The following is a 26,672-nucleotide window of genomic DNA, read 5'->3' as shown; positions in this document are numbered from 1 at the left end:
GGGGAGTTAAGAACCTTAATAAAGTAAAATTATTGTCACCAAAAAAAAAAAAAAAGCATTTACAGATTTTCATGAAATCACAGCGCATAAAGACTTCCGAAAATACCAACCACCGTTGGAAAGGATATATTTATTTTGCAGAAAACATTTCGTAGGAAGACAAGAATCCACCCCACCCCCTTTCCCGCAATTAGATGAGCATCTTACACTAATCTAGATTCTCGGAAGACTTGTTAAAAAAAGAAAGAGAGAGAATAAGCTGGAGCTGCAATGGTTGCAGACATCTCTCCCTCAGATCCCTTCATCCCTGGTTAACTTTAACTATTTATATACCACTTTACAGAATAGAATACAGAATAAAAGTTGGAAGGGACCTTCTAGTCCACCGGTCACCAACTGGTGGTCCATGGACCACCGGTGGTCCGTGAGAAAATTTTGGTGGTCCGCAGAAAAACTATTTGCATTTTTTATACTGCACTAAATGAGGGGTCCTCAAACTACGGCCCCTGGGCCAGATACGTGCAATGAACGTTTGTGTTGCTGCAGAGAATCTCCCCCTTCGGGATCTTTTTGTGTGGGTCGGAGGGGGGCAGAAATTCCGACTCGGGGTCTGCTTCAGCCTCCTGGTGCGGGACTTTGGGCAAAGGCTGGAGGGAAGTGCTGCTGGTGGCAAAGAGCTGGAGGGCCTTGTTCCAGTGGGACTGCCTCATGGCCTGGAACTGGCTGACCATCTCAGCCCGCTGAGCCTCCAGGTGCCGGTACCTGGCCTTGCACTCCCGCAGGTCTTCCCTCTGCTTGGAAAGCCTATGCTCCTAGTCCTCCGTGTGTTGCTTCTGCTGAGCCTCCTTCTCGGTCAGATCCAATTTGAACTGAGATGTTTTGCCAACTCCTTCTCATGGTGGCTGCTTAGCTCCGACAACTGCTTCCTGTTCGGGCCCTAAGGAGCCCGGGCGGGGAGGTGAGGAGTGGCTGGCAGGGGAGGGGTGAGTAGAAGCCAGCAAGGCACCCCTCAATGTGAGTGAAATCAAGTTAGCCACACTCACCCAGTCACATAACCACCTAGCCACGCCCGCCCTTTCCTTAGGTAGATCATATTAGTGGTCCGCGGGATTTAAAATTATGAATTTAGTGGTCCCTGAGGTCCGAAAGGTTGGAGACCTCTGTTCTAGTCGAACCCCCTGCTTAAGCAGGAAACCCTACACCAGTTCAGACAACTTCTTCTGAAAAACTTCCAGTGTTGGAGCATCCACAACTTCTGGAGGCAAGTTGTTCCACAGATTAATTATTTTGTCAGGAAATTTCTCCTTAGTTCTAAGTTGCTTCTCTCCTTGATTAGTTTCCACCAGAGGTGGGTTTCCGCAGGTTCTGACCAGTTCTGGGGAACCGGTAGCAGAAATTTTGAGTAGTTCAGAGACCCGGTAGTAAAAATTCTGACTGGCCCGTCCCCCATCTATTCTCTGCCTCCTGAGTCCCAGCTGATTGGGAGGAAATGGGGATTTTGCAGTAACCTTCCCCTGCCACACCCACCAAGCCACACCCACAGAACCGGTAGTAAAAAAAATTGAAACCCACCACTGGTTTCCACCCATTGCTTCTTGTCCTGCCCTCAGGCGCTTTGGAGAATAGCTTGACTCCCTCTTCTTTGGAGCAGCCCCTCAAATATTGCAAGGTGGCTACCACGTCACCTCCTTTTCATTTCCACTGGAGATGCCCAATTCCGGAGACCGTTCTTCACATGTTTTAGCTTCCTGTCCCCTAATCATTTTGGTTGCTCTTTCTAGAATCTCAACGTCTTTTTTATATCGTGGCAACCAAAACTGGATGCAATGTGCCAAATGTGGCCTTACCACTTTATAAGAAAGTGGTATGAACGCTTCACGTGATCTTGATTTTATGGCTCTGTTTATGCAACCAAGGATTGATTGTATTGGCTTTTTGGCTGATGCCGCACAGACTGATGTTTAAGTGATCATCCACTAGGACTCCGAGATCCCTCTCACAGTTTCTACTATTGAGTCAGGTACTACCGATTGTATACCTTTAATATGACTCATATCCTTTCCCTCCCCTCCCCCTCCCCCTGTCCTTCCCTGTTTTTCCCTTCCCCTTCCTTCCCTTCCCTATGACCTCTTCCTTCTGCTGCATCCTCAACCAGTTTCATACCCCACTTTCTCTTCCTTTCCCAATGCAGCTAACATTTCCCTGTCCCCAAAGCATTTCCAAAACTCTACCCTATTTTCCAGTGGTGGGTTTCACATTTTTTTACTACCGGTTCTGTGGGTGTGGCTTGGTGGTCGTGGCTTGCTGGGCATGGCGGGGGAAGGATAATGCAAAATCTCCATTCCCTCCTGATCAGCTGGGACTCGGGAGGCAGAGAATAGATGGGGGCGGGGCCACTCAGAATTTTTACTCCCGGTGCTGTGGCTTGGTGGGCGTGGCATGGCTCGCTGGGCATGGTTTGCTGGGCATGGCAGGGGAAGGATACTGCAAAATCCCCATTTCCTCCCGATCAGCTGGGAGAATAGATGGGGGTGGAGAATAGATAGATAGATAGAATAGATAGAGGCAGAGAATAGATGGGGGTGGGGCCAGTCAGAATTTTTACTAGCGGTTCTCCGAACTACTCAAAATTTCCACTACTTCTCCAGAACTGCTCAGAACCTGCTGAAACCCACCTCTGCTATTTTCTTAATTTTTGCTGAAGGGATGAAGAGAAATGTGATGCACTCGTGTGCACGAGGGAGTGTGCGTGTAAACGAGCACGTGCACGTAGTTCATAGGCTTCTATTCTTGATATGGATTTATTTGTCTGAAAGTCAAATGGTGAGTGATAGACTTGAGGGCTCAATTTTATAAACGGAATGCCTTTATAATAGGCGCTTCGATGCAATCCCACATTAAACACTTTGCATTCTTCTTGCCGTGTTATCCTTGCTGTGTTTATCTAATCCCTGTTTTCCAGCGGTTACAGCCATGCCAAAATTTGTCGTTTGTGCATGTTTAAGGCAAGGGACTAGGGAAATCTCCAAAACCTGGTTCGAATTTAGATTTACAAACCTTAGGTTGATTCAGAGAGGGAGCTGGGCATGCAAAAAATTTACCGTATTTTTCGGACTGTAAAACACACCGGACTATAAGGCGCACCTAGATTTACAGGAGGTAAACAAAAATAGTTTTTTGCTTCCGCGCGTCACATTTTTGCCCTCCCAGAAGCATCCTGCAGTGTTCCGCATGTCCCGTTTTCGCTAAAAGCTTGCCCGTTTTTGGCCTGGGGGCCAGGAAGTACAAAAACGGGATGCATGGAGGGTTCGGGGCCCCCAAAACAGGCCCATTTTTGGCGAAAATGGGTCCGTTTTTGGCGAAAACTATACATGTGGAGCATTGCAGAGTGCTTCTGGAGGTCAGGGAGGGCAAAAATGAGACGCACGGAGGGTTCGGGAGCCCAAAACCAGGCCCATTTTTGGTGAAAATGGGGCCGCTTTTGGCGAAAAGTGGACCTGCAGAGCACTGCAGAGTGCTGCTGGGGGCCAGGGAGGGCAAAAACACGATGCACGGAGGGTTCAGGAGGTGAAAATTAGGCCTGTATTCGGTCTATAAGACGCACCAAAATTTTCACCCACTTTTAGGCAGGGGGGAGTGCGTCTTATACTCTGAAAAATATGGTATGTCTATGTCTATATATTTGATTCTTTTTTTTATGGGAGTTATCATCTTAAATTTATTTTCCTTTAGGGTAACTGTTCTATCCACTTCTCAGTAGTCCTAAGATAAAACAGATCTTATTCACAGGGATGGAACTCTCACCAGCCTCTTGCAATGTTCATCCAGCAGGTGATAACATTCCTTAATTTTTAAAACACGCTACTTCTGGGGAGCCCAGCGTCTCAGCCACATCTCATGCAGATATGTGTAACACGGGGGTAACATAAATTCTGCATTCTTTTGAGCACTAAATCAATATATATATATTTTATTGGCCACGGCATTTTAAATTGATTGCTTATTTGCTGGTTGAACAGCCGCAACTCCCAGTTGCATTGATTTAATTTTTATGGCCAAAAAATGTCTCACGGTTGAAGATGCTTAATCGGGGAAATGTTAAAATAAGTAAATAAGCCACAGTGGGTGGCAGGCTCTAAAATTAACTTTGCAGTGGTCCATCCAAGTGTCCGGCTTGAGCAGGGGGATTGGACTAGAAGGCCTCCGAGGTCCCTTCCAACTCTGTTATTCAATATTTATCTATTTATTTGCATGTTGGAGTTGTCTTCAGAAGTTCAGAACGTAAGAATCTCCCTTCATTTTATATCCACAGCAATAACCCTGTGAGGTAGGTTAGAATGGGAAATAAATCCAGGGTCCAGGGTGGCTCAGACTGCTAAGACAGTCTGTTATTAACAGCATCTGCTTGCAATTACTGCAGGTTCAAGTCCCACCAGGCCCAAGGTTGACTCAGCCTTCCATCCTTTATAAGGTAGGTAAAATGAGGACCCAGATTGTTGGGGGCAATAAGTTGACTTTGTATATAATATACAAAAGGATGAAGAGTATTGCTTGACATAGTGTAAGCCGCCCTGAGTCTTCGGAGAAGGGCGGGATATAAATGCAAATAAAATAATAAAAAAAAATCCAAAGTCACTTCATGAGTTTTCACCAATGAAAAGTGGATGCGGCGAATGAAAACCAAACCAAACCAAACACAATTACAGTCTAAAAGCATGACTAGATAGGCAGGGAATCGTATTCAAATCCAGATAGGCAATTTCACTTAACCCGCAAAAGTAAACGATCAATTTAAAATGAACCGGCCTCAACAAAACTGATGAAAAACAGATTTTGGCAGCTTTTCTGAAGGCTGCAGGGAAGGATTCCAGGGAAGTAAAGGCAGGACACCCTTTCAAAGGTAACAAAGCTGAAATGACACACCTCCTAATCTCCTCAGATGACCCTGTTTTAGAGAAGGCACCTAAAAAGTTTGCCTACCCTATGAGAGGACCACTTAACAGCACCATCTCAGCTACAGATTTTCAAAGCAAAGTATTTCAACTTTGTTTTTTTCTCCTTTCTACCCCTACAAGTTTATCTGTGTGAATTCCTCTTTGGATAAATTATAGAACTTCTGAAGAGATAATCAATAAATGTATGTATTTATGTATGCATGCATGCTAACTCTAAAAGCCCTCCCACTGACCTTCAATTACTTTTGAACAGTGCTATGAATCCCCCTTGCCTCTTTTTTTAAAACTTTTACACATTGCTTTTCCGTTTTAATATTTCATTGTGCACCACTCAGAGTCCCACCGTGAGGGAGATGGGCAGTTCCAAAACGTGATGAATAAATAAAACAAATCAACGCATCCGCACCTGTTACAAGAATCAAACTAAAGGTGTTTAAACCACCTGGATATTTCCAAAGATGCTTTTTTTCCCCAAAAAGGCAACTAGGCTTCCTTTGTTTTTGGCTTGGAGAGGTTTTGCTTCTCATCCAAGAAGTTTCTTCAGTCCTGACTGACTGGTGGGGAACGGAAGGGTTTATATTCCTTGCAGTCATCCTTCCGTTCCCCACCGTTCAGTCAAAACTGAAGAAGCTTCCTGGATGAGAAGCGAAAGCGCTTCAGGCAAAAACAAACAACGCGCAGTTGCCTCTTGAAAAAGCACCTTCGGGACTACCATGACTGGGATGACTGAGAATCTCCATCTAATTATTTCCCTTGTCCGACATTACAGTATCCATTCACTTTCTGAAAGTACTCAGCTAAGAGGTTCCAGTCTTTTTTCCCCCCTTGCTCCTGGTTCACAGACAATACGGTAACTTTGCATTTCCAGGCAATTCGCATATAATCCATCTGTGATAGTCTGCCCTCTCCCATTTCAACTCTCCCATCTTGCCTTACCTCCCCCCCACCCTTCACACTCATCCACACTCCCTTTTCATGCTCGGTTGTTCTACCCACCTAAAGGCACAATTCTCTTTGGTGCGCAACAGTAGCAGCATACCATATTCCCGACATTTTTACCGGGCCCGGCTTGTACCACCGACACTCAACCAGGTACAGATTCCCAGCCAAGTCCAGTTGTCCAGCCATGCAAAATGCTCCTCATCCAGCTTTCTCTCGGAACCATCAGGCAAGCTGGATCCGCTCCCCGACTAGCTCTGTCATTTGTTCACTTTCAAAGATCCAGCTATTAAAGGATCTGAGACAACCAGATCTTCTTAAAGGAGCACGCTGTGTCCCAGAAGGTAAGAGGATAGGATCAGAAGATGAAGACACAACAGATTAAATCCCGTAAGAAGGGCTTGGCTGAGTCTGACAGCTTCCTGGAATACAGGGAGTCCTCGACTTATGGCCACAATGCAGCCCGCAGTTCCTGTTGTTAAGCCACGGTTATCTATACGATAAAATCGTTCAGCTTCGGGACGGGTTGGACCAAAATTGCGGTGACTCAGGTGAGACGCTCGAGTGTGGTCTTGGTGACATTGTTTGGGATGAGTTTGACCCTGTGGCTCCCGAGGACATGGACAGGTTGTTGGGTAGGTTGAATGCCACCACGTGTTTACTGGACCCGTGCCCCTCCTGGCTGGTGCTGGCCACTCAGGAGGTGACACGAGGCTGGCTCCAGGCGATTACGACCGCTTCTTTGGTGGAGGGTGTCTTCCCGGCCGCCTTGAAGGAGGCGGTGGTGAGGCCCCTCCTTAAGAAGCCTTCCCTGGACCCGGCTGTTTTAGGTAATTATCGTCCGGTCTCCAACCTTCGCTTCGCGGCGAAGGTTGTAGAGAGTATGGTGGCATATCAGTTTCCCTTGCACCTGGATGAAACTGTCTATCTAGACCCGTTCCAGTCCGGTTTCCGCCCGGTACAGCACGGAGACGGCTTTGGTCGCGTTGGTGGATGATCTCTGGAGGGCCAGGGATGAGGTTGTTCCTCTGCCCTGGTCCTATTAGACCTCTCAGCGGCTTTCGATACCATCGACCATGGTATCCTGCTGCGCGGTTGGAGGATTGGGAGTGGGAGGCACCGTTTATCGGTGGTTCTCCTCCTATCTCTCTGACCGGTCGCAGTCGGTGTTGACAGGGGCAGAGGTCGGCCCCAGGCGCCTCACTTGTGGGTGCCGCAGGGGTCGATCCTCTCGCCCCTTCTGTTTAACATCTACATGAAGCCGCTGGGTGAGATCATCAGTGGTTTCGGTGTGAAGTACCAGCTGTATGCGGATGACACCCAGCTGTACTTTTCCACACCGGACCACCCCAACGAAGCTATCGAAGTGCTGTCCCGGTGTCTGGAGGCCGTACGGGTCTGGATGGGGAGAAACAGGCTCAAGCTCAATCCCTCCAAGACAGAGTGGCTGTGGATGCCGGCATCCCGGTACAGTCAGCTAAATCCGCGGCTGACCATCGGTGGCGAGTCATTGGCCCCGATGGAGAGGGTCCGCAACTTAGGCGTCCTCCTGGATGAACGGCTGTCTCTAGAAGATCATTTGACGGCCGTCTCCAGGAGAGCGTTCTACCAGGTTCGCCTGGTACGCCAGTTGCGCCCCTTTCTGGACCGGGATGCCCTATGCACGGTCACTCACGCACTCGTGACGTCTCGCCTGGATTACTGCAATGCTCTCTACATGGGGCTCCCCTTGAAGGGCATCCGGAGGCTACAGTTAGTCCAGAATGCAGCTGCGCGGGTGATAGATGGAGCCCCCCGTGGCTCCCGCATAACACCTATCCTGCGCAGACTGCACTGGCTACCTGTGGCCTTCCGGGTGCGCTTCAAGGTTTTGGTGACCACCTTTAAAGCGCTCCATGGCATAGGGCCGGGTTATTTACGGGACCGCCTACTGCTACCGAATACCTCTCACCGACCTGTGCGCTCTCATAGAGAGGGACTCCTCAGGGTGCCGTCAGCGAGGCAATGTCGTCTGGCGACGCCCAGGGGAAGGGCCTTCTCTGTGGGGGCTCCCACCCTCTGGAACGAACTACCCCCCGGACTTCGTCAGCTTGCGGACCTTCGGACCTTCCGCCGCGGGCTTAAAACACACTTATTTAATTGCGCAGGACTGAGCTAGATTTTAAATTTATGGGTTTTAAATTGGGTTTTATTTCTATATTTTTAATTTTTGGGGCTTTTAGAATAAGTTTTTTAATTGTTTTTATATTGTATTTATGTGTTTATGTGTTTTTTAAGTGCCTGTAAACCGCCCTGAGTCCTTCGGGAGATAGGGCGGTATATAAATACGATTAAATAAATAAATAAATAAATAAACACGTTTGTTAAGTGAGTTTCGCCCCATTTTACCACCTTGTTGTTAAGTGAATGGCGGAAGCCATTAAATTTGCAGCAAGGTTGTTAAGTAAATCGGGCCTCCTTGTTGACTCTGCTTGTCAGAAGGTCGCAAAAGGGGATAACGTGACACCGGGACACTACGACCGTCATAAATATGAGTCAGTTGCCAAGCATCCAAATTTTGATCATGTGACCACGGGGGATGCTGTACAAATATGAGACATTTGTCGTAGGTATGAAAAGTGGGCATAAGTCACTTTTTTCCAGCGCTGTTGTAATTTTGAACAGTCACTAAACGAACGGTGGCAAGCCGAGGACTACCTATATTTTCATGCTTCTCAAGCAAAGGGATTTTCAGGGAGAGGGAATTTGAAAGCCGAGAGGATCTATGGAAAGCTACAAAGAACCAATACTGGATGGAACCCATGGGGGAGCCCTCGGTCTGACAAAAGCTGGGAAGTATGAAAATAGTTGAATTGACTACCAGTTTCTGTGCAAGACCTGTTTAACTTGTACATATTTTAATCCTGTATTTTATATTTCAAATTTGATGCCTTATTTTAACCGTGACAGCCTCTGACACGAATAAGCAAGCAGGAAGAGGGCCAGTGTTTCATCTGGTGGCTTGGGAGTTCCTTGTGATCTAATACGGACTTGCGAAATAGCAACTCACAGGTTCATTTGTAACTACATTAGTAATTATTGGGTTTTATTGAATGATTAAGATGATTTAAAAAAAAAAATAGAATCGAGTCATTTTAGAAGACCTTAGAAGAGCTTTTTCCTTGGCTGCCTGGGGCCTTGTTGGGAGCTCGCTATACTGATAGGATAAATAGAAGATTTATCCTAGAACAATTAATAAGTGGAACGACTTGCCTGCAGAAGTTGTGAATGCTCCAACACTGGAAGTTTTTAAGAAAATGTTGGATAGCCATCTGACTGAGATGGTGTAGGGTTTTCTGCCTGGGCAGGGGGTTGGACTAGAAGGCCTCCAAGGTCCCTTCCAACTCTGTTATTATTATTATAAGATCACAAAATAACAAAAATAAAAATAGATCAAAAGGGACCAATACGTAAATGGGAGGGGTATGGAATCTTCTCCTAATCTAGGAGCCATGGTGGCACAGTGGTATTGTAGGTTACAGTATTGTAGGTTAATTCTGTAGACTGCCGGCAGTTCGATTCTCCCCAGCTCAAGGTTGACTCAGCCTTCCATCTGTTATGACCGAGGCCCAAGTAGTGATTATCAAACACAATTTAGTCCTGAACAAACTTATTTTATTAAAACAGCTGAGAATTAATTCACTCGCAGCTTTAGTCCAAAACAAATTCTTCATAAACAGTCCTTCGGCCTTATCACCAACCTTTCTTGTCTTTGGCAATCTGCCAAAGGCTTTTCTTGGCAAACCCCCCACAAAGTTCAAGAGACGCTGACAAGAAGCACGGGAATCAACGTTGCTTTTCTACAAAGAACCCAAGGGCTCGTTGCTGCTCTTTTAAGCCTTATGGGAGGGGCCAATCATCTCCTGACCTTACTCAAGCCTCGGAGTCTTCTTTTGTTGGAGTGTTAATTGGAACACTAACAAAGGAAGAGAACTGACAAACCACTTTGCCAGTCTAGAAGGCTGAACATACTTTTTTTTTTATTATTTGAATTTATATCCCGCCCTTTTCCGAAGACTCAGGGCGGCTTACATTGTGTAAGGCAATAGTCTCATCCATTTGTATATTATATACAGAGTCAACTTGTATTGCCCCCCCAACAATCTGGGTCCTCATTTTACCTACCTTATAAAGGATGGAAGGCTGAGTCAACCTTGGGCCTGATGGGACTTGAGCCTGCAGTAATTGTAATTGCAGGCAGCTGTGTGTTAATAACAGGCTGCATTAGCCTGTTGAGCCACTTCCCAGCCCAGTACTGAAAGCAGATGAAAGCAGATGAAAGAGAGCAAGGTTGGATGAACTACAGGCAGTCCTCGACTTATAACCATTTGTTTAATGACGGTTCAAAATTACAACGGCACTGAAAAAAGTGACATGACCATTTTCACACTTACAACCATTGCAGTATCGCCGTCATCACATGATCAAAATTCGGAGGCTTGGCAACGGTTGCAGTGTCCTGAGGTCATTCGAACCCCTTTTGTGACCTTCTGACCAGCAAAGTCAAGGGGGGGGGGATCCAGGTTCACTTAACAACCGTGTTACTAACTTAACAAATGCAACAATTCCCTTAACGACTGCTGCAAGAAAAGTCGTAAAATGGAGCAAACTCACTTAACAAATCTTTCAGTTAGCAACATCATTGTCGGGCTCAATTGAGGTGGCAACTCGAGGACTCCCTGTACTGCCTATAGCTGGGGCTGGAAGAATATTTACAGCTGAAATGAAACGGAACCAAATTTGATTAAAAGTAGCAACCGTGGGCAACTCGGTGTGACTTTTCCAAAAAACCCTCTTTGTAATTTTGAGCCAGGGAGGGGCCTAATTAAAGTCGCCTGCCTTCCAATATAAATGTTATTTACAAGCGCAAAATCCTATATTTATTTTCAGAGTGTCCTCCGTTATCTCCGGCTCATTAAGTAGATTTAAATACAGCCACTGGAGCTTCAACAATAAATGCTTCCTGCCTTCGCTGGGCCTCTCCCACAGCCTCTAAAATCAAATCAAACGCCTTCCCCCTATTTTTAATCAAGGCTATTTTTCATTGCCTTTACCGATATTATTCGAAGAGGCGCAGTACAAAAAAGCAGCGGGGAAGCAGCAAAAGCCGCAGCTAAAATGCCATCTGGGAAGACTGCATTATTTTATACTTATCAGCCTATCACAAGCACAAGATAAGTCCCCACATATAATTTAAAACAGCCTTCCCAAATCCGGTGCTCTCCAGCTGCAGCTGACATCGCTCCAAGATAACAGAGGCAGCAAGTGAAGGTTAGAGACGGTTCAAAGGATATATATAAGGAAACAAAACACCATAAAAGAAAATATTGTACAGGTGGTCAATTGAAACATCCCTATAATTCTAAATTACGTCCTCTGAAACCTTTCTAGAAAATGGTCGTGGTTCCTCCTGGTTGCCTTGACTTACAACAGTTTGTTTAGTGACAGTTGGAAGTTACAACGGCAATGGAAAAAGTGAGTTATGTTACCAGCTCAGCTCAGCAAATGAAATGAGCGGCTGTGCAGGTCTTAAGTAGGGCTTATTTTGGGAGTAGGGCTTAAATTAGAGGCACAATTGAAAAAAACCCCACTAGGTCTTATTTTTGGGAAAACAGGTTATTTATGACTGCAGTATGACTACGGTTGCCGTGTCCCGGGGTCACATGATTCCCTTTTGCAACCTTCTGACAAGCGAAGTCCACGGAGAAGCCAAATTCACTTAACAACCGTGATACCAACTTTACCAACTGCAGTGGTTCACTTAACAACGGTGGCAAGAAAGCTTGTAAAAATGGGGGCAAGGCTCCCTTAACAACTGTCTTACTTAGCAGTGGACATTTGGGGGACAGTTGTGGTTGTAAGTCGAGGACTCCCTGTTTTAACTGAACCGTGTGATCACCTTTTGTGACCTTTCTGCTAGGCAGAGTCAAGGGGGAAGCAAAGTTCACTTAACACACATTAAGAAACCAAAATTTCTAAATGTTAAACCAAAACCAATAGCATCCTGTTTTCTTTTTTCCAAACGAAGCATTTCACAAGGCGACAAAATAAACAGCTCGATTCCAAAACTTTGCTGGAGTTGAAATTAATCTTAAATGGTTCCAGATGTCTTAAATGCAAACCATCTTGGATATTTATGGCCAATTTCCTCTTCTTTTATTTTTTAACCCTTAACCATAATCCCAGACTTTTAACCCCACTTTCCAATGGATTTGTTTCCAAAATTGGACAGCCACCGTATTCCTCATATATGCTCCAGGAATTGCAATCAAATTAGATCATTTGCTAATTCTAGAGGAGCGTAAGGCTTGCCAGTGGTTGCTTTCCTGCATACATTATAGGCTTAATTCATGCTCTTGCTAGATCTTATATTTGAAGATGATTTTAACCACATTATTGTAATGTAGGTACTGATGAGTCAATACGAAATGCTTGCATGTACCTCTGCTGTTCGCCTTTTGGCTGTATTGTTTAAATTATTATGGTAAAAGGTAAAGATTCCCCTCGCACATATGTGCTAGTCGTTCCCGACTCTAGGGGGCGGTGCTCATTTCCGTTTCAAAGCTGAAGAGCCAGCGCTGTCCGAAGACGTCTCCGTGGTCATGTGGCCGGCATGACTCAACGCCAAAGGCACACGGAACGCTGTTACCTTCCCACCAAAGGTGGTCCCTAATTTTTCTACTTGCCTTTTTTACATAATAATAATAATAATAATATTTTAATTTGTATACTTTTGAAACTGCTAGGTTGGCAGAAGCTGGGACAAGTCATGAGAGCTCACCCCATTACACGGCACTAAAGGAACTGCCGACCTTTTGATCGACAAGCTCAGCATCTTAGCCACTGAGCCACCACGTCTTTTTAAATTATTAAGAGGGGCTAATTGTTTTAAATTCCAGAGGAGCTTCGTTTTAACGGATATACTTCCCTGTGCATTTCAAACAGCTGGAGAGTTTCAATCAACGGGAAATGAGAAAAACCCTACAGAGCTAACATTAACCCAAATTTTCCACAGCACGCTTCCTAGGGTTGGGAGGATTCTCTCAAATCTGTTGCACACCTGGGAGATGTTTCATCCCAATAGTTCTTTTCCTGGCCTCTCCTGGGAATCCTGTTACTAGGTTCGCACTCATGCGATTTCCTGTTTCGGACTAGCTTTATTAATTTCATGCTCCCTATCCCCACCCCCGATATCTCGGATTATTCCAATTTTCTGTTCCAATGCAGTTTGAATGCCACACGGAGCAAAACGACATTTTTATGACCCTCTCCCCGAGGGAAATCAGGAGTACAATAATAAGAGATAAGCACCACACAAATAGGAGAGGGAACGGAGGGCCCCCATGGCCTCTTAATGCTGTCTTTAAGCCTTCAATTTGCAGGCAGATAAGCGCCGAACCCAGAAGCTTCACTTTTGAGGCTGTGCAAGAAAAGAGGCAATACACTAAGTGCAGTGCCTTCACAACTTTCTACCCGTCACAAAGAGGGAGGAGTGCAATATTTGGGGAAAGGGTGTTGTAATCATTTCTTTGTTTAAAAGAAAATAAGATAGACTAGAGATGGTCAATATAGAACACAGAACATAGACTCATAGGGCTGGAAGCAGCGGTGAAATCCATTTTTTTTAAACTACTGGTTCTGTGGGCGCGGCTTGGTGGGCATGGCAGGGGAAAGATACTACAAAAACTCCACTCCACCCCATTCCAGGGGAAGGATATTGCAAAATCTCCATACCTATCCCACTCTGGGGCTAGCTAGAGGTGGCATTTGATGGTTCCCCAAACGGCTCAACATTTCTACTACCGGTTCTCCAGAATCTGTCAGAACCTGCTGGATTTCACCCAAGGCTGGAAGGGGCCTCAGAGGTCTTCTAATCCAGGGGTCCCCAACCTTTCAGATCTCAAGGACCACTAAATTCATAATTTAAAATCCCACGGACCACTAATATGATCTGCCTAATGATCGGCTGGGTGGGTGGGGCTAGGTAGTCATGTGACTGGGTGGGCGTGGCCAACTCAATGTCACTCACATCAAGGGGCGCCTCTACTCACCCCTCGCCTGGCAGCCACTCCTTGCCTGCCCACCCAGGCTCCTTAGGGCCCCAGAAGGAAGCAGTTGTTGGAGCTAAGCAACCACCGTGAGAAAGAGTTGACAAAACAGCTCGCTCAGTTCCTATTGGATCTGACTGAGAAGGAGGCTCAGCAGAAGCACCTCACTGAGGACTAGGAGCATAGGCTTTCCAAGCAGAGGGAAGACCTGCGGGAGTTCAAGGCCAGGTAGCAGCGCCTGGAGGCTCAGTGGGCTGAGATGGTCAACCAGTTCCAGGCCATGAGGCAGTCCCACTGCAACAAGGCCCTCCGGCTCTTCGCCACCAGTGGCACTTCTCTCCAGCCTTCGCCCAAAGCCCCACACCAGGAGGCTGAAGCAGACCCCAAGTTGGAATTTTTCCCCCTCCCTCCGACTCACACAAAAAGACCCCAAAGGAGGAGAAAAAAACACAAATGTTCATTGCTCGTATCTAGCCCAGGGGCCATAGTTTGAGGACCCCTGATTTAGTGCAATATTAAAAAAAAATGCAAATAATTTTTCTGTGGACCACCAAAATTTTCTTGGGGACCACCAGTGGTCCACGGACCACCAGTCGGTTACCGTTGTTCTAATCCAACCCCCGGCTCAAGGCAGGAAATCTTATATCACCCCTTATAGCAGGGGTGTCAGGTTGTGTTTGACTTCAGGGGGGGGGGAGCATGGTCGGGGGGGCAGCACTCGTTTTGGGGGCACCTGTGGTGGCCTAGTGCTAAAGCAGGACTTCCCTTAGACCCTCCCTCACTCTCATTATAATCTTCCTTCCTTCCTTCCTTCCTTCTCTCCCCCTCCCCTCCCCCTTTCTTCTCCCCTCCTCCCTCCCTCTTTCCTTCCTTCCTTCCCTCCCTCCCTCCCTCCTTCTTTTTCCTTCCCTCTTCCCTCTTCATTCTCCTTTCTTCTTCCTTCCCCTCTTTTCTTATTTTTCCTTTCTTCCCCTCTTTCCTTCTTTTCCTTCGTCTTTCCTCTTTCCCTTTCTCCTTTCCTGTCCATTCTTCCATGCTCAAATGCAAAAGGGGAAACATTTCTCCTTTGGTTTTATTTTTACTTTGCTTTGCTAGCCCTCTGCCAGTGAATAGGGAGCTTTCTGGCTGTTGCAGCTGAACATGGGGGCCAGGACGACCTCATGCGGCCCTCCCGAGCTCCATTTTCACTGGCAGAGGCACCATGGGCCAGTCCTTTGCTGTTTCCAGGGATGCCTCGGGGGCCTTATATCAACCAATCAGTCTATTTTTGAAAAAAAATCCCACTTTTTTTCAATGTCGCTGCCACTTTGAGCGGTCGCTAAACAAATAGCTGTAAGTCAAGGACAGCCTGTATTGGCGCAATTATTTCCTTAATTAAGGGGCCTCTGTGGCTCAGACTGGTAAGACAGTCTGTTATTAACACAGCTGCTTGCAATTACTGCAGGTTCAAGCCCCAGCAGGCCCAAGGTCGACTCAGCCTTCCATCCTTTATAAGGTAGGTAAAATGAGGACCCAGATTGTTGTGGGCAATAAAAGTTGACTTTGTATATACAAATAGGATGAAGACTATTGCTAACATAGTGTAAGCTGCCCTGAGTCTTCGGAGAAGGGTGGGATATAAATGCAAATTTTAAAAAAATATTAATTTTTCTCCGACCATGTACTGATTGGTGCATTGGTGAAAGAAAAGAGAAAAATCAAGTACATTATCTTAGGGGGGGGCGGGGAAGGAGCTAGTAGAAAAAAAAAAACAGGATATAAACAAGCGACATGAATGAATAATTCTACCTGCTAAGCATCCAAGGATGGACTATTATAGGGGACTCCAACCTTGGTCTCTTTAAGACTTGTGGACTTCCACTCCCAGAGCTTTGCTGGCTGAGGGACTCTGGGAGTTGAAGTCCTCAAGTCTTAAAGGGACCAAGGTTGGAGACCCCTGCATTATTATTTATCGCGGCGACGAAATGCTGCAGGAAAGAGCAAGGACACCGGATGACAATCCAACCTGGATTCACAACAACGTTCAGTTATGCAAGCTTGCTTCCAAACTACAGCTCTGATGCAGCACAAGTCACTCCTCAAAAAGGCCGGAGTAAATAAATACCTTTTCTTCCACCCAAACCGAGCTATTATGAGCAAGTTACAGAATAATAGAGCTGGAAGGGACCTTGCAAAGACTTTTAATCCAACCCTTTGCTTGGGCAGGAGATCCTATACTAGGGATGGCTAGTGCCAGAAGCGGGGGGGGGGGGGCGGATGTTGGGGATGGATTGCATGTGGGTGTGCCCACACCCATAATTCTATGCGGGCCCCCCATGCATATGTGTGACCACCCCACGCTCCCCCCACTTTTGTCACGTGATGGCATGGTACGCCCGTTTTTCACCCTCCCCAGGCTCCAGAGCCTTTCTAGGAGCTGGGGAGGGTGAAATCGGCCTTCCCCACCCCCACCCTCAGCAGGCCCTCTGGAAACAGCCCCGTTTGCTGACTTCTGGCTCATGGAAAGGCCCGATTTTCACTCTCCCCAGGCTCCAGAGCCTTTCTAGGAGCCTGGGGATCGGTGGGACCGGAAGTCGACAAATGGACTGTTTCTGGGGAGAGTTTTCGGCCATTTCTGGGGAGAGTGAATAACGGGTCTTCCCCCCCACTCCCCCAGAGGCCGGAAACATCCTTTTTCCTGACTTCTGGTGAGCCCAGAAGGCCCGAAAATCAGCTGACCGGTGCGTGCATGCACAACCAAGCTGAGCTTGCCCACCGACATGGCTTCGCGTGCCCACCTTCGCCATCACAGCCCTATACCAGTGGTCTCCAACATTTGCATTTTGGTGGTCCTGATGAGAGGGGAGACAGGAACTGGGCTACATGAGTGGTAGGCCGATGCATGTGCGTGCACGCAGCCCTTGCACAAGTGGCGGGCTTGCATGCACCTGCACAAGTGCTACTGACCCGCCATTCACACAAGTAGAACTGTACATGTCTGTGCAGGCCCTCTGGCCAGCCACTCTCACAGTCCAATTCTGAATAGGCCATGGCCTGGTAGTGGGAGTTGTAGACCCCTGCTCTATATCATTTCAGACAAATGGCTATCCTATCTCTTCTTGAAAGCCTCAGTGATGGAGTACCCACAACTTGCATGAGTGGCAGGCTTGCACACACCTACACAAGTGCAACTGGCCCACCGCTCACACAAGTAGAACTGCGCATGCTTGTGCGTGCCCTCTGGCCAGCCACTTGCACGGTGCAATTCCGAATAGGCCACAACCTGGTAGTGGGCTACCGCACAGGAGTTGGGGATCCCTGCCCTATATCATTCCAGACAAATGGCTGTCTCATCTCGCCTTGAAAGCCTCAGTGATGGAGCACCCACAACCTCTGGAGGCAAATTGTTCCACTGATTAATTGTTCTAAATGTCAGGAACTTTCTCGTTATTTCTAGGTTGGATCTCTCCTTGATTAGTTTCCATCCACTGATTGCTTCTTGTTCTGACTTCAGGTGCTTTGGACAATAGGTTGACCCCCTTCTTCTTCTTTGGGGCAGCCGAATTTGATCAAACCTATTTGCCCATGTAGCCAAATCTATAATTCCAGAACTTTAAAGGCACATGCTGAAATGCTACCGGTTCGGACCAGTTTGGCCGAACTGGTAGTGACGGCAGCAGGTGGTTCGGCGAACCGGTCGCAGCGGCGGCACAAGGCTCCGCCCACCCACCCGGTCGTCGTTACTTCCTGGTTTTAGCCATGAAGTAACCTTTTTTTTACTCTCCGCGCATGCGCAGTGGGTCCAAAATTGCACGTGACGCGTGCACTTCCAAACCGGTAGGGAAGGTAAGTAGATTTCACCTCTGCTTTACAGGCAAGGCAGCACAGAAGGACCTAGGGAACTTAGGCAGAATAACCACCGAAAGCATTCATTTCTGCCCTAGAGAAGGCTGACCTATGAACAATCTCAAAGAGAAACCACACATTCATTCATTGAAGCTTGTTTGGCTCAGTGGCCCAAAAAAAGCCAAAAAAAAAAAAAAAAAGCCGTCAGCTCTTTCAAAAGAGAACTACTTACAGTGCGTAACTCCAGCAAGTGTCTGATAGAAGGTGGGAGTGTCGCTGTCGTCTGTGAGTGTGACATACACTCCCCCGGAGAGCAGCCAGCGGGAAAACGTGAAAGCTTCTTTGTTGTACAACAGCCACGATCTGAATTTTTCATAGTTTACTTTTTCGCCCTACAATAAAAGCAAAGGGGAAAGGGAGACATGGATTGTGAAGCTTGGTTCCATATTTTTTTTTTTTTTGCCAAATTGACTGATTAGAGCTATCGATAGATGATAAAACAATGTTACTCAGGCTAGGCATCCTCCAGATATATTGGACACAATATACATCATCCTCAGCCAGGGGAGGGCCAGTTTGGTGTAGTGGATATGATGCTGGCCTAGAAACCAGGAAGCTGGGAATTCTAGTTCCTCCTTAGGCACGAAAGCCAGTGACTTTGGGCCAATCACCAGGAGACAGTGACTTTCTAGTTCTAGTTCTAGTTCGGTCTTAAGCATGAAAGCTGATTGGGTGACTTTGGGCCAATCACCAGGAGGACTGGGAATTCTAGTCCCACCTTACACATGAAAGCTGGCTAGATGATCTTGGGCCAGTCACTCTCCCTTGGCCCAACCTACCTCACAGGGTTCTTGAATGACAGCTAAGAATAGAAGCTGAGAAGCTCACGACATGACATTAGTTGGGTTATAAAAATTATTGAAATCAACCTCTATGTGAACTATGCCCCTAATTGGTCAACCCCTCCCCTACTAGTAGACCCACTATTTATGTATAACTCTGGAGCAAATAGCCAGAGATATGTCCTAGCCCCTATATCTGCATTTTCTTAAAATAAAGATAAGATGCATGAACAGCTCTTATCAATCAGCACCCATGCATCCATGCATGCTTCCATCTTTCTATCTACTATCATCATCCCTCCATCCACCCAACCACCCACTGTCTGTCTGTCTCTTTATTTACCATCATTAATATCTATCATCTACCTCTGTATCAATCTTCTATCAATTGATCATCTAATCTATCTAATCTATCTATCCATCCATACATATATCCAATTCTATTTCTATCTCATCTCTATAATAATAATAATAATAATAATAATAATAATAATAATAATAATAATAATAATAATAATAATAATAATAATAATAATAATAATAATAATAATATTTTAATTTGTATACCGCCCTTCTCCCGAAGGACTCAGGGCGGTGAACAGCCAAAATAAAATACAAAACAAACAATACATACAATACTAAAAAACAACCCTTAAAAAACTTATTCAAATGGCCAAATTTAAAATGTAATAACGCCCTATAAAATTGACAGAAATTTCAAACCCATAAAATCAAATTAAATTTTTTTAAAAAAAAAATCAAGCCAGTCTATATCTATTTATCCATCCATCCATCCATCCATCCCTGTCTATCCATCTATCCATCCATCCATCCATCTATCCGTCTGTCTGTCTAGCCATCTAGCCATCCCTGCCTATCTTGTCTGTCTCTCCATCTATCTATCCATCCATCCATCCATCCATCCATCCATCCATCCATCCATCCATCTATCCCTGTCTGTCTGTCTGTCTGTCTACCCATCTATCTATCCATCCATCCATCCATCCATCCATCTATCCCTGTCTGTCTGTCTCTCTATCCATCCATCCCTGTCTGTCTATCCATATATCCATCTATCTATCTTTCAACATCCCATCTTCCTCCTTAATAGCTGTCAGCCATTAAAAACAAAACAAGGCAATGTACAGGTAGACCTTAAGTGAGCCTGCACCTCACAGCCATAATTCCTGATGGAAAAGCGGACTGGCCACATAACTGACCTGATTTTCTGATTTTTTTGTTTTTTTGCAGCAGGGATTAAAGGAATTGCAAGCCACAAGACCAGAAAGAAATACAGCTAGTTCTTGATTTGCGACCACAAGTGAGGCAAAAAATATAGGTTGCTCCATTTTACAACCTTTCTTGCAACAGTTGTTAAGTGAATCACTGTGGTTAAGTAAGTAACACGGTTGTTAACATAATCTGGCTCCCTCATTGACTTTGCTTGCAAGAAGGTCGCAAAAGGGGATCACGTAACCCCCAAAACCAATTATACTTGGTTTCAATATGGACAGTTAAAGGCTAGATGGAAAGAAGATCAGAAAATTGGTATCATTCAAAATGAAGAAAATCTGGTTAAACAAATTAGAAATCAAACTCAGGGGCATATAAAGAGATTGTATACTGTGTTGATAGAAATAGATTCTGAAAGAGATTTAATAAAGGATTGTATGATAAAATGGGCACAGAATATTCAAGAACCAATGATGTTGGAAACATGGGAAAAAATTTGGGTTAGAAATGTTAAATTTACGCAAGCGCAGAATTTAAGGGAAAATTTTTATAAGATGTTTTATAGATGGCATTTAGATCCTAAGAAATTATCATGTATGTATCCAGATATGCAAGCGAAATGTTGGAGATGTAATTGTGATGATGCTACATATTTTCATGTATGGTGGACTTGTAAGAAAATTAAGTCTTTCTGGATAAGAATCTGGTGGATTATGCAGAATGTTCTGAAGAAGAAGATAAAGTTCCTACCGCAATTTTTCCTTTTGGGAATAACAACGGACTGTACAGTGATTGAGACTAAGTTGATTTTGAACTTAATAACAGCAGCACGACTGTTGATTGGACAATATTGGAAGAAAAAAGAATTACCCACAATAGAAGAATGGATATTGAAAGTTTCCAATTTGGCTGAGATGGCTAAAATCTCAGCCTTCTTGAAAGACAGTACTCAAGAAAAATATTTAAATGAATGGAAGAACTGGATTGATTATATTCAAAATAGATATCAGATTAAGAAATTTCGGATTGCTTTTGAATGAAGGATGTTATTTTGATTTTAATGGAAGAAGTCAGGTTATGTGAGAGAGAAAGATTATAATTGTGTTAGATTTTAAAAATTTAATGTATGACTGTTTTGTTTAAGGAACTATACCTTGTATTTGCTCCGGGAAGTCCGGGGGGGGGAGGGGGGTTTAGGAGGGAGGGGGAATAATTTAATTGTTGTAAAACCTTTTCAATAAAAAAAAAAAAAAAAAGACACGGCAACCGTCATAAATGTGAGCCAGTTGCCAAGTGTCTGAATTTAGATCATGTGACCGTGGGGATGCTGTAACGGTCATACGTGTGAAAAACAGTCATGTCATTTTTCCCCCCAGTGCTGCTGTAACTTCGAACAGTCACTAAATGAATGGTTGTAAACTGAGGACTACCTGTAGGCAGGAAGTCAAAGAGCCCTCTGCTTTTATATGCCTGCCTATGCCTGCCTATTGCAACAGGATCTTAAAATTACCATATTTTTCGGAGTATAAGAGACATCTTTTTCCCCCCAAAAAGAGGGTGAAAATCTGGGTGCGTCTTATACTCTGAATGCAGCCCCGCCCATTCTCAAACGAAGATTTCAGAGGCTGAAAAAGGCATCAGAAATGGAGAAAAAAAGCTCCAAACGGAGCTTCAGGAAAAAAGCCCCCAAAACGGAGCTTCAGAAAAAAAGCCCCAAAACGGAGCTTCAGAAAAAAAGCCCCAAAACGGAGCTTGAGGCTTTTTCTGAAGTTCTGTTTCGGAGGCTTTCAGAGGCAGAAAAAAAAAGCCAAAAAGCAAGGCACAGAGCTCACAACCAAGGAACTTGTTGCTAAAATTCACCTCTGGGAACAGCTGATTTGGGGGTATTCCGGGAGGCCGATCCACCTGCCCATCAGCTTTTTTCTTATTTTCCTCCCCAAAAACTAAGGTGCGTCTTATACTCTGAAAAAGTACGGTACATTTTCTCCAGCTCTGCTCTTGATGAGCATGAGAGAAATATCCTTTGAGTCCTCATCTCCTTTAAAACGACTGCTGTTGTTTTCTGATTCTTTGTAACGGCAGGGTGAATACCTGGTTTTAAAAATAAAATATTCCTCCCAATTCCTCTGCCAGAAGATCAGAGAGCTGATTGTTCAACCCCAGAGCCTGCTGTTGCATTCAAAACCACCCTGAAAGAAAACTATGATTAACTTCAGGAGCCCCGTACTGGCGTGCGTGTATTTTTAACCCTTTGGCACAAAAGGATTAGCTTCCGCCTCCTGCGAGCTTATCGGGAATAGACAGCTTGGTCAAAGAGAATACATTTCGGCGTGGAGATAGCTAACGACAAGACAAAGTCTCCGGCACAATTTTGCAAAAATACATCCCTAGGACCGAGGTGGGTGGGGGGAGACAAACCGTGGTTACGCCTAATGGCAGAATGGATCTTTTCTATCGTGAGTGTCACACAGCTCTTACCAAGAGGTGTTCTGCAGGTAATGTGTTCCAGGTTTTAATATCTCCAATAGGTTTTTACCTACAGGCAGTCCTCAGTTTATGACCACAATTGAGCCACAAATTTATGTTGCTAACTGAGAAAGAGAATTTTGCCACCCATTTTACGACACATTTCTTGTCACATTTTTATTTCATTTAAAGTTTAATGAAAAGAGGGACCAGGGTGACATGACGGCAGTCTTCCAATATCTAAGGGGTTCCCATAAAGAAGAAGAGGGGGGGGGGTCAACCTATTCTCCAAAGCACCTGAGCGTAGAACAAGAAGCAATGGGTGGAAACTAATCAAGGAGAGAAGCAATCTAGAACTAAGGAGAAATTTCCTGACAATTAGAACAATTAATAAGTGGAACAACTTGCCTGCAGAAGTTGCGAATGCTCCAACACTGGAAATTTTTAAGAAAATGTTGGATAACCATTTGTCTGAAATGGTGTAGGGTTTCCTTCCCCAGCAGAGGGTTGGACTAGAAGACCTCCAAGATCCCTTCCAACTCTGTTATTCCATTATTTGTTAATTTGTTAATTTAAAAGCGGCAGTTAAGTGAATCTGGGTTTCCCCCATTGACTTTGCTGGTCAGAAGATTGCAAAAGATGATCACATAACCCCAGGACACTGCAAGTGTCATAAATGTGAGTCTGTTGTCAAGCATCTGAATGTAAATCAGGTGACCATGGGGATGCTGCAACAGTTGCAAGTGTGAAAAATGATGATAAGTCATTTTTTTCAGTGCAGTTGTTATGTCGAACAGTCACTAACCAAACTGTTGTAAGTCGAGGACTATTGTACTGAGCTGTGTCATTGGAAGGAGAAGGAAAGAATTGGGGATAAGCTATATTGGGATTAATACTTACTAAGAGGGAAGAAATGGTTGAATAATAGAATAATAGAGTTGGAGGGGACCTTGGAGGTCTTCTAGTCTAACCCCCTGCTTAGGCAGGAAGCCCTATACCACTTCAGACAAATGGTTATCCAACATCGTCTTAAAAACTTCCAGTGTTCGAGCATTCGCAACTTCTGAAGGCAAATTGTTCCACTTATTGATTGTTCTAACTGTCAGGAAATTTCTCCTTAGTTCTAAGTTGCTTTTCTCCTTGATTAGTTTCCACCCATTGCTTCTTGTTCTACCCTCAGGTGCTTTGGAGAATAGCTTGACTCCCTCTTCTTTGTGGCAGCCCCTGAGATATTGGAACACGGCTATTATGTCACCCCTAGTTTTTCTTTTCATTAAATTAGACATGCCCAATTCCTGCAACTGTTCTTTATATGTTTTAGCCTCCAGTCCCGTCATCATCTTTGTTGCTCTTCTCTGCACTCTTTCTAGAGTCTCCACATCTTTTTTACATTGTGATGACCAAAACTGGATGCTGTATTCCAAGTGTGGCCTTTCCAAGGCCCTATAAAGTGGTATTAACACTTCACGTGATCTTGATTCTATCCCTCTGTTTATGCAAGCCCCGAGGAAGCAAAAGCTGGAAGAGTCACGGGAGGGAGTGACTCTATTATCTCAGACCTGCAGGCAGGGAGAGCTGAAAAAAACAGCCAATTAGTGTTAAAGATTCAAGAGAGCCAAGTTCAAACATCTAAAGGAAAAAAGGAAGAATTCTACCGATAAAAATCCTGAGGGGGGAAAAAAAACAGTCCAAAGGTGGGCTGAAAAATTCGGGTGGGAATAAGATAGCTCAGTCCCAGATTCAAACATACCGAAGAGAGAAAAAAAACAAGGGGAGAATATCGATAGCAAAGAGCTGTCGAAAAAATTGAGAAAGGACAAGGTTTTTCTTAAAAAAATGGAAAAGTGTATTTTTGAACAAAACAGAGTATTGCTCTACAGGTTTAGTTTTGTAATTTTTGTAATAATTCCTCTGCAGAACAGAACAGGTTCAGTTCTACAGAGGAATGATTGAGTCTGTCATCTGCACCTTTATAACTGTCTGGCTTGGTTCTGCAACCCAACAAGAAAAACACAGACTTCAGTGGATCATTAGAACTGCAGAAAAAACAGTGGCTACCAACCTGCCTTCCACTGTGGACCTGTGTACTGCACAAATCAAAAAGAGGGCTGTGAAAATACTTACAGACCCCTCACATCCTGGACATAAACTGTTTCAACTCCTACCCTTAAAATGACACCATAGAGCACTGCAGACCAGAACAACTAGACACAAGGACAGTTCCCCCCCCCCCGAACGCCATCACTCTGCTAAACAAATAATTCCCTCAACACTGTCAAATTAACTACTAAGACTGTATTACTATTCTTCTTCTTATCCTTACTAGTACCTATCTCCTCCCACTTATGGCTATATCCATGTTGCTTATATCTTTACAATTTATATTGTTTTTTATTGTTTCCTAGTATGATTTGATTGCTTGTTAGTATCCTATGACTATCACTAAGTGTTGGTATCTTATGATACTTGACAAATATATTTTATTTTTTCTTTATGTACACTGAGAGCATATGCACCAAAGACAAATTCCTTGTGTGTCCAATTGCACTTGGCCCATAAAGAATAAAGAATTCTAAGAAAGAAAGAATTCTGTTGAAGAGCAGCTCGCATCTGTGATGGGAGCAAGAAAGTGAATCTTCAAAATAATTTAAAAAGTAGGGTTTTCATTATTCACAGAACAATAGGAAAGTACTGATGATATTACCTAGTTTGGGGAAAGAAAGGTCTACAGGAAAACCATCAAGCTTAGAGAGCATCAAGGACTCCGTAGTCCCTCCTGCTCCTCCTCCTCTCTGCAATCCCCACTCCCTCCTAGCACTGCTGATGTTACCTAGTTGGGTAATGAAACGTCTGCAAGAAAACAACCAAGCTCAGGCAGCAACACGCAGCCCTCATTTCAACCCTGAGCTACAGACGTTCTCCTTTATTGGCAAGAGGAAAGTCAAGGTTGGTTGGTTGGTTGGTTGGTTGGTTAGGGAATATGGTGAGAGGGCAACAGACAAAGTAAAAAACAGCTGAAATCACTCAATTCCTATTTGGTTTTTCTCACAAAAAGAAACAATGATCTAATCTGCAGGAAGCTCCACTGCAAGGGGCAGAAGAGAAAACCTAATCAAAGGCAAGGAAGTACGGGTAGTCCACAATTTGTTTAGTGACCATTCAAAGTCACAATGGCCCTGAAAAGCATTTACTTATGACTGATTTTCCACACGATTATTGCAGCACATGATTATTGCAGCACCCTTCACGGTCGCATGATCAAAAATCTTGGCAACTGGCATCTATTTACGATGCCTGCCCTGTCCTCCAGTTACGTGATCCCCATTTGTATCCTTCCCAGCTGGCTTCTGAAAACGTCAATGGAGGAAGCCAGATTTGCTTAACGACCCACAGGATTCACTTAACATCTGCAGCGTGCTGCTTAAACAACCGTGACCAAAAAAAAAGATTTCAAAATAGGGGCAAAACTCACGTTAAGAAAAATGAACAACCAAGTAAAACAAACACATTTTCAGAGTTCTGCTTTTAAGAATACAGGTAGTCCTTGACTTATGGCCACAATTGAGCCCAAAATTGCTGTTGTTAAGTGAAACATCTGTTAAGTGCATTTTGCCTCATTTTGTCTCATTTTATTTCATTTGCCTCATTTGCCTCATCAGAGGGCCTCTGGTGGCTCAGCAGACTAAGTCTGTCTGTTATTAGCACAGCTGCTTGCAATTACTGCAGGTTCAAGTCCCACCAGGCCCAAGGTTGACTCAGCCTTCCATCCTTTATAAGGTAGGTAAAATGAGGACCCAGATTGTTGGGGCAATAAAAGTTGACTTTGTATATAAATATACAAATAGGATGAAGGACTATTGCTTAACACAGTGTAAACCGCCCTGAGTCTTCGGAGAAGGGCGGGATATAAATTTAAATAAAATAAATAAAATAAATAAATAAATAAAATTTGCTATGGGCAACAGTCATAAATATGAACCAGGTGCCAAGCGTCTGAATTTTCATCACCTGATCATGGGGATGAGATTCCCAGGGAGACGAAGCCTCCACTGAATGTGTCCAGAGACTTAGACTGAGCCTTCTCAAGACATGAAAAGAAAACTGCCATGTCCAAGGCAGCCGTGACTGCAGCTGGCCAGGCGTCAGCTGGCTTAGTTGCCTTGCCAAGTATCGAAAACACAACTGGCTGCCAAATGCACATCTGGTGCCAACCGCCTCTCTCACTACCACCCCCAATAAGGCGAAATCCAAATGCCAGTAACTATATACGGCAGGGGTAGTCAACCTTTTTATACCTACCGCCCACATTTGTATCTCTGTTAGTA

At 44.7% G+C, this 26,672-nt stretch overlaps 1 protein-coding gene across 7 annotated transcripts in view; it reads right to left on the bottom strand.

Moving 5' to 3' along the window:
- USP32 (ubiquitin specific peptidase 32) overlaps positions 1-26,672 on the bottom strand; it is a 249,254-nt gene that overhangs the window by 113,446 nt on the left and 109,136 nt on the right. For all 7 annotated transcript variants that reach the window (XM_058164121.1, XM_058164122.1, XM_058164123.1 and 4 more), the window contains exon 5: positions 18,039-18,198. In XM_058164121.1, coding sequence (XP_058020104.1) covers positions 18,039-18,198 — 160 coding nt within the window. The remainder of the gene's footprint in view (positions 1-18,038; positions 18,199-26,672) is intronic.

The sequence above is a fragment of the Ahaetulla prasina genome, chromosome 1, assembly GCF_028640845.1.
Source record: "Ahaetulla prasina isolate Xishuangbanna chromosome 1, ASM2864084v1, whole genome shotgun sequence".
Lineage (NCBI taxonomy): Eukaryota > Metazoa > Chordata > Lepidosauria > Squamata > Colubridae > Ahaetulla > Ahaetulla prasina.
Note: the sequence above shows the minus strand (reverse complement) of the source record. Positions and strands in the feature narration are given on the sequence as shown.